Here is an 11,557-nt window from a genome sequence, read left to right as displayed (position 1 = left end):
TCTGTCCTTCATAAACTATTTGTACATGCACTAGGAGATGCCGCGCTATAGCAAAGAAAATTAGATGGATGCTTCTATTTACTTATTGCATACTAAGTACTTCCATTTGACTATACCTTGGAGTCGTTTGGTAGTTGGTTAGAAGGTATTAGTTATACATGGATTAGTTATGAAGAAATCTATGTATTATTCTATGCATGTATTAGTTATGGAGGGTTTACTTATTCATGTATTACTTATTCCATCTTCTATCCTGCAAAAAATAATACATAGATTCCCTCTATCCTTTCATTATGCATTGCCAGCATCATTTGAGGAGAAGAATTCTGGTTTTGCTTTTCTTTCTGTTAGTTGTTCAGTATCCAGAGGCACTATTTAGGCGATTATTTACTAATCTAGTGGTTTATTAGTATTTCCTGATTTCAAAATTAAAAAAACTCAAGACGCTTCACTCTCTCGAGTTGAAATGTTTGCCTTGAAAATCAAGAGAGTTATTGAAAATATTGTGAAGAATAATCTTAATAAATATGTCAGTGAAAATGATATTAAGAAAATTGTGCAGAATATTCTTATGATTATGGCATAATTAAAAATCCCTAGGATTAAGAAACTTACCTCAACTCAAAACTCCTACTGAAGGAGCTCTCTTGTATATTGTTCAAAGAAAAAGAAAATTCAGTTAGAGTTTTTGTCTTCTTCTCTTTTCACAAAAATATTCAAGAAAGGCCTGATAAGACTGAAAGTTTTCTTTAATAAAACATAATATCTTAGATATCTGAGGCTACGTCATTTACAGGTTGGTGAAAGAGGGGTTCAGTTATCTGGGGGGCAGAAGCAAAGAATTGCAATTTCTCGTGCTATAGTGAAGAATCCATCAATTCTTCTATTAGATGAAGCTACAAGTGCACTTGATGCTGAGTCAGAAAAAAGTGTACAAGATGCTCTTGATCGTGTGATGGTGGGAAGAACAACTGTAATTGTTGCTCATCGCCTTTCTACCATTAGGAATGCTGATATCATAGCGGTTGTTAACAATGGCAAGATAGCAGAAACTGGAACTCATGAGGAGCTTATTTCAAAACCAAATAGTGCCTATGCATCACTTGTTCAACTTCAACAAGCAGCTTCTTCACATCTCCATCCTTCTCAAGAGCCAACCATGGGACGACCTCATAGGTACAATATTTACCTGCTGATACGTTGTATTCCTAACTATATCAGAGTGTGATGTATATCCTCTTTATTGTTGCGTTGGAGTCAGCTCCATACTGTCATGCATTTGACAGCTAGTTCTAGTGATACTTTGATAATTTCTGCAATTGAGGGTTCAAAGTTCAAAAAAATAATAAAAGGTGTCATTTCCTGCTTATAAGCAATCAGACTGATTTTTCTATCAGTATATGCATAATTTGCTTAATCTTTTTTCTACAGCATAAGGTATTCCCGTGAATTATCCCGAACAACAACGCGAAGCCGTGGAGCTAGCTTTCGTTCTGAAAAATCTGTTAGCGGTATTGGTGCTGGTGGTGTAGAGGATGTTAAGTCACCAAATATTTCCGCAGGGAGATTGTATTCTATGATTCGTCCTGAATGGCATTATGGAGTTATTGGAACTATCTGTGCATTTATTGCTGGAGCTCAGATGCCTCTCTTTGCCTTAGGGGTGTCACAGGCCCTTGTGTCTTACTACATGGATTGGGATACAACACGCCACGAAGTAAAGAAGATTTGTTTCCTGTTTTGTGTTGGTGCAGTACTAACCGTCATCGTTCACGCCATTGCACATACTTGCTTTGGAATCATAGGAGAGCGGCTTACTCTTCGTGTGAGAGAAATGATGTTCTCTGGTAATCATACAATAACCAATGTTTTTGCTTTACGAGAGGTTGCTTATCGTGTAAATATGTAGAACTTTAATTGCATAATTACTGTTGCATTGCAGAACTTTGGTTCACTGCGTTTATACTATTCATCATATGTAATTTTAGAAGATGACTGTTGTACTCTTTTCTGAAAATTTTCACTCATCTCTGTTTTCTTAGTATCAGTCCTTTAACAGACAAATAGCTTAACTTGTAATCTATAAATGATTTCTAGATGTAAGAAAGCTATGATTCATATTTATCTGAAATCATTAATCCAGAAATATTTTTTGTCTGGATTAATGATTCAGATAAATATGAATCATACCTTTCCTACATTTGTTGATATGTTGCATTGATATCTGTTTTCTTAGTACGAGTCCTTTTTGTCCGACTTATTCAAATAAAAAGTTCCCTAACATTCTTCTTTATGTGGGTGCAGCTATGCTAAGCAATGAGATAGGATGGTTTGATGAGATGAACAACTCAAGTTCTACACTTGCATCACAATTGGAAAGTGATGCTACTCTATTGCGAACTGTAGTGGTTGATCGCTCTACTATTCTCCTACAGAATGTGGGTTTGGTGGCCACTTCCTTCATCATTGCATTCATCTTGAATTGGAGGCTCACCCTTGTTGTCATGGCTATGTACCCACTTATCGTTAGTGGTCACATCAGCGAGGTTCAATCTTATCCCTTAATCAGCATCTGTCATATATCTTCCATATCATTATTTTAATAGGTATTGTTTTCTTTCAGAAACTCTTTATGTCAGGCTTTGGTGGTGACTTGAGCAAAGCCTATCTTAGAGCAAACATGTTTGCTGGTGAGGCTGTAAGTAACATCAGAACTGTTGCAGCATTCTGTGCTGAGGAGAAGGTAACTGATCTCTATGCTCGTGAACTTGTTGAACCTGCAAAGCGTTCATTTAGCAGGGGACAGACTGCCGGGATCCTTTATGGAGTCTCTCAGTTTTTCATCTTCTCCTCTTATGCCCTTGCCTTATGGTATGTTGCTCAAGTTTTAAGTTATCTAAATTGTTCATCTTGTTGATTTGTTGTTGGGAATTTCTTTGAGTGACAGAGGCAGCTTGCATTTCAATGAGGTGCTTTGGCATACTTGTACTTTACATACTCCGACATGGTGACGATTTTGAGACTAGATAAACTTACCACCTTTCACATATTTACAAATTATCCACAGGAGAAAAAAGTTACTACAAAAGTTTAGCAAAGTAGATAGCCAATCACATACATTATGACAGTTGTTTATTTTACTTGGATTACAGTCTTGTACCAATTAGGTTTTCACTTGAGCTCGCAATAGTTTAACATGTATTTTTCCTAAACCTTGTATAGGTATGGTTCTGTTTTGATGGGGAAGGAGCTAACCAGCTTCAAAGCTGTTATGAAATCGTTTATGGTTTTGATTGTAACTGCTTTGGCTATGGGAGAGACCCTTGCTATGGCACCAGACCTTATAAAAGGAAACCAGATGGTAGCATCAGTATTTGAAGTGCTTGATCGGAAGACAGAAATTGTAACCGACAGTGGGGAGGAGGTAACTGCGGTTGAGGGAACAATTGAGTTTAAGGATGTTGAGTTCTGCTATCCTGCAAGACCCGATGTTCACATTTTCAGAGACTTCAATATGAGACTGCATGCGGGAAAGAGTATGGCGATAGTAGGGCAGAGTGGTTCTGGTAAAAGCTCAGTATTGGCTCTCATTTTACGGTTCTATGATCCAATATCTGGGAAAGTGATCATTGATGGTAAGTTTAATTTGTACCTATACTATTCCGAACTAGAATCATTCCAACGTTCATCATGGATTAATTTAATCATATCGATGATGTGAATTTACACAGGCAAGGACATCAGGAAGCTAAAGCTCAATTCTCTAAGAAAGCACATTGGCCTGGTCCAACAAGAACCAGCACTCTTTGCCACAACAATCTATGAAAACATCATTTATGGAAAAGAGGGAGCATCTGAAGCAGAAGTGATTCAAGCAGCTAAGCTTGCTAATGCACATAGTTTCATTAGTGCTCTTCCTGATGGCTACTCGACCCAAGTTGGGGAACGAGGAGTTCAATTGTCCGGTGGACAGAAGCAAAGGGTAGCCATTGCCCGAGCTGTTCTCAAGAACCCTGAAATCTTGCTATTAGATGAAGCTACAAGTGCTCTGGACGTGGAATCTGAGCGTATAGTTCAACAGGCGTTGGACAGGTTGATGCGAAACAGGACTACTGTCATCGTGGCACATCGACTATCCACCATAAAAGATGCAGATCAGATATCTGTTTTACAAGATGGGAAAATCGTCGATCAAGGGACTCACTCTGCATTGATAGAGAACAGAGATGGAGCATACTATAAGCTAATTAACTTACAGCAACAGCAGCAACAGTAATAGCACACCAACATACTTGGAGATATTTTTCTCATACAAACACTTAAAATGTGTAAAATTCTTTTCCCCTATACTTAATATAATTGCAATAATATACTTTGTATTTAGAGTTGTATAGGCTATTTTTAACTGTTCTTTCTTCCCCTGGAATATTTTTTCCATTGTTGAAGGCTTCACTAGTAGGATGGGGTTGAAAAGGAGTTCGGAACCTAAATAAGCCACAAAAAGACAAAAGTGATCAAAATAAGCCACTATTCTAGTAAGTAACTAAAATAGGCTTAGTGGAAGAAAAAAATTCGTTTTATAAAATATTCCAAACGTTTTCCGTTAGTCTCATAACGGGTATATTTTAATATATAACAGAATTATTTCTTACATTTTATAAAGTGTAAGTTTTTCTTACACTTTATAAAGTGGAAAAAATTATGTTTTACAAAGAGGAATATTTTTCACGTATTGCATTAAATTGTATCTCTTTATGAAGCTTTTGCAGTGTTTGTCATACAATTATATTGATTTGACATATCATAAAAACAGAAAAAATTATTACATTATGTATTTTTATTTTTTTTATTTTGAAACTCCTCCAAGCTCTATTTAAGGAAAGAATTATTACATTATGTATCATAAGTGTTAACTTGATTTGATCTATGTAGTCATTTGGAACCCTCAAAAAGTCGGTCAATGATTAGTCACTATAAATAATCCACTCTCCAAAATTTACTTGTCCTTGTGACAAAAATGAAGTAGGGTATTTTCCGACTATAATCAAATTATAATCAGTACTATTTATACCCATTCTTTTATAAATTGATGAAAGAAATTTATGATATCGGATATTAATTAAATATTTAGCATTGTGTTTGAAAAGACAATTATAATAAACGATATTTTCGTCATGTATAATTTCACCATCCCAATAAATCGAAACTCTAACTTTTGGTTTAGAAGACATTTATTTTGTGATTCAAATGAAGAAAAATAGAAGACTAAAGATGTTGAAGGTACTATGTTTGAACGTCCTTAAATAGAGCTTGGAGGAGTTTTCAGAATAAAAAAATAAAAATACATAATGTAATAGTTTTTTCCGTTTTGATGATATGTCAAATTAATATAATTGTAGGCGAAATAGTCTGGTGGACCCTTGTACTTGTATGAGTTTGTATTGTAAATTTTTCTACTTAACCATTTATCAACTAGATCCTTAAACTCAATAAAATACAATATATCAAACCCCTCTGACCATTGACCAGGCTTATGTGACATTAAGATGGTTGAGTTGGCAAGAGAGTGTGACTACACGCATGTGCAGGCGAGTGAACTTCATATTTAAATTTAAAAAATATTTAAAAATACAATATTAAGTTTAAAAAAACAAAAAAATAATATATTGAATTAAAAAATAAAAAAATTTAAAAAGAAAAAATAAATTTTAAAAAGTCTTCTTCTTCCTTCAACTCAACCTAATTTCACTGCATCCCCATTCCTGCCCCCAACGCCTTTTTCTTTCTTCTCCACACTTATTATCACCTTTAGCAGGACATTGGCACCTCCTTGTCGTCAGATTTCAAGTTGTTATCACTGGAGGGAGAAAGTGACGTTGATTTATCGTGGTGCTCGTCGGAGTCTACTGATTCAAAGTGGAGTAAGAGAGAGGCGGCGTTAATCCTTTTTCATCAGAACGGGAGACGGCGAGGGGGTATATTGGTACGACGAAGAGGATGGAGAAGAGAGGCGGTCCCTGGTGGGTCGCCGGTGGTGTGTCGGCTTAGGGTTACTGATTTTGTACAGGTCTCGCCGGCAAGAAGAGTGGTGGCGGCAACGACTTTCACTGGTGGATTTTAGATGTTACGCTGTGGAGTCCCAAATTTTGCTTAATAAATTTAAAATTTATTATTTTATATTTTATTTAATAAAACTTTGTTTAATAATTTTTAAAAATAAATAATGAAGATAATTATGACATGTTATTAATTAATGTGACATGGATTTGACATGTCATCTATTAAAAGGCGAGTGAACTACACACATGATAAGAGGGGTTTAAAAATATTCGTTTGATTGAGTTTAAGGGCTTAGTTGATAAATGGTTAAGTAGAAGGGTTCACAATACAAACTCATACAAGTATAAGGGTCCACCAGATCATTTTGCCTATAATTGTATGACAAACACTGCAAAATCTTTATAAAGAGAACATGAAAAATATTCCTTTTTGTAAAACAAAAAATTTTCTTCCACTTTATAAAGTGTAAGAAAAACTTACACTTTACAAAGTGTAAGACATAGATCTGTTTTACAAGGTGTAAAAAATATTTTTGTTATATATTAAAATATACACGTTATGAGACTAACAGAAAACGTTTGGAATATTGCATAAAACGGAATTTTTTATTCCACTAAGCATATTTTAGTTACTTACTAAAATAGTGGCTTATTTGGGTCACTTTTATCTTTTTGTGGCTTATTTAGGCTCCGAACTCGTTGAAAAGCTTTCAAGGCTCGTAAATGTAAAATTAGTTGAACACTTCGCATTTGACTCCCCAAAAATAAAAGGCCAAGTTACACATTGGGCAGGTCAGCTAAAAATATTACTTTCTTCATTTCAATTTGTTTGTCTCATTTTGATTTGATACAGAGTTTAAGAAAGTAAATGAAACTTTTAAATCTTGTGATTTTAAATTAAAGATATGTGGAAGATACCAAAATGTCTTTTAATCTTGTGGTCTTAAACAAAGGCGGATCCAGGATTTGGAGGCTAAGGTGTCATATCGTCTAAATAGGTAAATGGGACGATTCCTTCAATTTTAGGTTATAATTTCGATTATTTAGTTTTTTCGATTTCTATAAATAAATTGATTGAATATGCATCTTTAGTAATGTTTTTTTCTTTAAAATATTCTAATATTAATATACCTAAATAATTTATTTTATTGATATACTATTTTTTAGAAATAAGAAACCTTATTCTCTATAACTTTGAGAAAACAAGAGATTTTTCACCTTTAAATTTGAATTTGTTACATCGTCTAATACCATACAGTTGAAAATGAAAATAAAATTATAGCTTCAGTCCCGTTATCTCCATTCTCCACTTAGTGTGATGTTAAAGATTGAAAGAACCTTTCAATTCAAAAGCTTTAACATAATAATATCCATTTTTTTTAAAAATAAAATAAAATAAAATACTATTTAAACATATTTTTATTAATATTATATGACGTTCAAAATTTAATATTAATTTGTAATTTAAATATATAATATCACACAACACTCGTATCAATTAAAAATAGATAAATAAGTAAGAAGTAGCAAATAAAGGAACTAATTGAGGAGGCCGAAAAACTGAAGCAAAGACAAAAAAAGAAAGAGGGAAAAAAAGGAAGAGCTGAAAGCCATTCACACAAGCTAAGGATAAAAAAAAGAGCAACTTTCACATATAGCAAACACAAAATTCATATTTGTATGTTATAACAAAGTTTGCATAATTGCGCTCCATATCAAACATGTTATGACTAGGCCATTTTGCTATACATATATACAAAAGAAGCAATTGTATAATTCGCTGGCTCTTCTTCAGATTTGTATAATTTAGTTGTAGATCATTTGTATAAATTGTTGTCAGCCTCTCATTTGTACAAATCGTTGAGAGTCTCTCAATTAATTTTATGTGTTTGTATATCTGTATAAAATTTGAATTTGTATACAATTGAATCGAAATAAAACGTTTGTATATCAAATATCCTTCTCTCTCTCACTTTATACAAACATAAATTATACATTGTATTTTGTATAATCTGTGTTTGTATAAAGCGAAAAAGAGAGAAAGGCAAAAGAGAACTGGACAGGAGAATATTTGTATTGTATAACTATAAGTGTATAGGGAGAAAATATATGTATTTGCATGTGTATATACAATTTTCTCTCGCTTTATACAAACAGAAACACAATTTATACATTTCTGTTTGTAAAAAGCGAGAGAGGCGAGCGACAGAGGGAGAGTGGCGAGCGAGAGTTTGAGGGAGAGAGGCGACTGGCAAACAGCCTGCTACAGGGCACAATTAAATCAAAGTGTGGTTATACCATTTAATTTAAATTAATAGTTTGCCATTATGTACAATTTTCCCTAAAAAAAATGATGCTCTCATGGGATTCAAACCCTCGATGCTCACGTATAGAGTTAGACCCTTTGCCAGTTGCACCATTCAACATATTGTTCATTCGGTAACAAGTATAATATATATTTGATATGTCATACTTATACACATATATACAAAGTTTTAATCGAGGCTATTGGGTGCCATAACACCCTCACTCATACACCTAGATCCGTCCCAGGTCTTAAACATGTTACGTGAAAAATTGAAATTAAATAGTTGTCAAAAAAAGGAAAGAGACATTCTTTTTTTAAATAGATTAAGAGTTTGTTTGAATTGACTTATCTTAGGTGATTTTAAGCAATTTTGTAGTGTTTGGGTAAGATAAAAAAATAATACTTTTAAACACTTATTTTAAGTTAAAATAACAAAATAAGCCAAAAGTCATAAGTTATGATTCCTAACTTATAACTTATGGCTTATAACACATAAGTTATAAGCCCATCCAAACAGACTCCAAAAAGAAAAAGTAAGACAAATAAATCAAAACAACGGGAATAATTAATTCACTTTTGCTAATACACTCTACCAAACGATTCCTTAAGGGGTTCTTTATTAGGATGCTTTTGAAAAAATAATGCATGCACTAACTTTAATTGTGCAATACTAATACTTTATTTAGTACACTTTTTCAACCTATATATAACTATTGCTTGCATGTACACTCTATTTAATATCATGGTATATCTAACTAATACTTGACAAATCACAATATTATCCCTCAATATCCTTTCCACGATATTTGTGGATGATATTTTTGTAAAATGATTGTTTAAAGAAATTATACAATACATATTGTTTTTAATACACTAAATTGCATAAAAAAAAATTTATACACTCTATCAAGACATCCTAGTAGTGTTATATTACAATATCCAACCCTCACTCACCCACCCAAAGAAGAAAAAATGGAGAGGAAAAAAGTTTTGACCCAAAGAATTAAGAGAGTGAATAGAATATGAATAAATAGCTGAAAATAAAGAGATAGATCCATTATTAGGTATCTATATTGGAGTTTAAGTAATTTGTATTTGTGCTATGTAGGTCCCATTCTGGGAGAATTGCGTTTTATTTATATTCAGAGTTTAAATTTGAAACCTCTAATTAAGGAAGAAATAACCTATCCATTGTATGCAAATTAAGAGAGGGTTAATTACATGTTGTATGAAGGGGCGAAGCCAACATACATTCAGGGGGTTCGGTAGAAAATATTACTATTTATACATGATTAAATTATTTTTTATATATATAGTAGATGTCGAATCCCCTTCGGTTAGTTCGTATGTTTACTTCTTCAGATTTTGATTTCTCTTATTAAAGATTCTAGCTCCGCCACTGATCGAATGTATTTGGTTTCACAATCACGTCAAGGATTTTATTACGTTTAACTACTTCCAGAAAAGAGACCAATTAGATTAACTGAAACAATACTCAACCCTCCAATATTATATTTCCAATTAATGGTAAAAAAAAACACATAGATCAATCTGTTAGTTATTTCTTCCAACAAGTAACTATACTATAATATATTTTTAATTATCAATGGATGAAAATGACAGTTGCAATTATTTTCTACTATCAAAATCTAATCCAAAGAGAAAGTCTTCACTATTTCCATGGAAAATAGTATACAAAAGTCAAATTGTTCCAACTATCACTTTCATTTCCTGCTTATTTGCTCATTGTTACGTTTTCTACGTAAAAACAATAGTAAATATATACTAGAAGAACTATTGCTTCTAGACACTTGGAGTTACTTAAAAACGATAAAATAAAATCAATTCGATGGATTAAGCTCTCGTTATGTACAAGATTCAAGGAAACATCGAACTATAAAAGTCTATAGTATGCAGTGTTATCTTATATTAGTGTAAATAAAAGTTGCTTCAACAATTATCTTTCGAATATTGGATTTAACTTTTTGTATATTGACAAGTGAATTTTTTAAAAGGAATATAATTGGTGGAGTTAGTGACTTGAAAAAAAAAAAGGCAAGTAACTTTTATCGCAAATTAAATTATATTGATTGTGTAAAGTATTAATTTCAACCGTACATGGGAGCAATAATATACATATATACTTGGTATATAGTATGCAACTTTTTAAAAATATATATAAGTGCCTAAATTAGGAATTTAAATACACTTACAACAGATATATGGAACAGTACTGGCAAATATTGCTTATTGATTTGGTAGTTTTGTATAGTAGACTTCAATTCTTAGTTCAATTTAGCCTAAGTACACTCTTGCTTTTATGAAAAATAAGATAATTAAATTTCTTGATTGATATGTAAATCAAGTCGATTCATTTTGCCACTAATACTTATATTAGAGTATATAGGTTGTCTACAAAAGCGTATTCAAGATTTGAATTATGCAGGTTCAACCTTTTAAGACTTTTCATATTAAATCCATTATACTTCAAAGTTATGGAATATTTTTATATCTACTATTTGTTGCTATTTTAATAACTTTTTACGTATAAATTTATGCTCCGCGTCAAAAGTTATGGATTCAATTGAACCTGCACCAACAATGATACCTCTGTCCCAATTGTTTGTCTAGATCATACCCCTTCAAATGTGGCTCTTCTCCGTATCCTGTTAATTAACGTGAAATATTTTGTGTATCAGACTGTACTCTATTTTCTTTGAAGCTGCCAGTTTTTATAGCAATGATACGTAATAGAAACGACTTAAAATCTCACTTACTATTTGAATAATGATCCTCTCATTAATTAATACATGAATCCTTTAACGTGATTAACATTTTCGTCAAATGTCAATTCTTGAAAATGAACAAAAAATATATTTTAAGTCAGTTAAATGAGTTTATATATACTTGTCTCCTTGTAGTCAACAAAGCAAAAAACAACTACTATTCTTTTTGAGTAAAATATTCGTTAATAATCCATGACGAAGTTTCTTAGAAGGTTAATTAGAACCATAGTCAATAAGCTATTTTTAAAAGAAAAAATATTTAATCCAAGTTTGTTGAGTAAAACAAACACATTGTTGTCGTTCAAATGTTTTCTCTTTTATTATGGTTACTTAATTAATAATTATTATATTAGAATGCCATATTTTTGTTATCTCATAACAAAGAAAGTGATAATTATAACTAT

At 32.3% G+C, this 11,557-nt stretch overlaps 1 protein-coding gene across 1 annotated transcript; it reads left to right on the top strand.

Annotated features, from left to right (window-relative positions):
* Positions 1-763: 763 nt before the first annotated feature.
* Positions 764-4,473, top strand: LOC125826670 (ABC transporter B family member 2-like; the record flags this gene model as incomplete). The annotated part of the gene is made up of 6 exons (XM_049506026.1): positions 764-1,176; positions 1,432-1,847; positions 2,305-2,546; positions 2,624-2,871; positions 3,223-3,635; positions 3,732-4,473. Coding segments are annotated over 6 exons (2,277 nt in total), but the record flags the coding sequence as incomplete, so codon positions are not given.
* Between the last annotated feature and the right edge of the window lie 7,084 nt (positions 4,474-11,557).

The sequence above is a fragment of the Solanum verrucosum genome, unplaced genomic scaffold (assembly GCF_900185275.1).
Source record: "Solanum verrucosum unplaced genomic scaffold, falcon-dt-bn FXZP01000060.1, whole genome shotgun sequence".
Lineage (NCBI taxonomy): Eukaryota > Viridiplantae > Streptophyta > Magnoliopsida > Solanales > Solanaceae > Solanum > Solanum verrucosum.
This window is presented reverse-complemented; position numbering and strand designations above follow the sequence as displayed.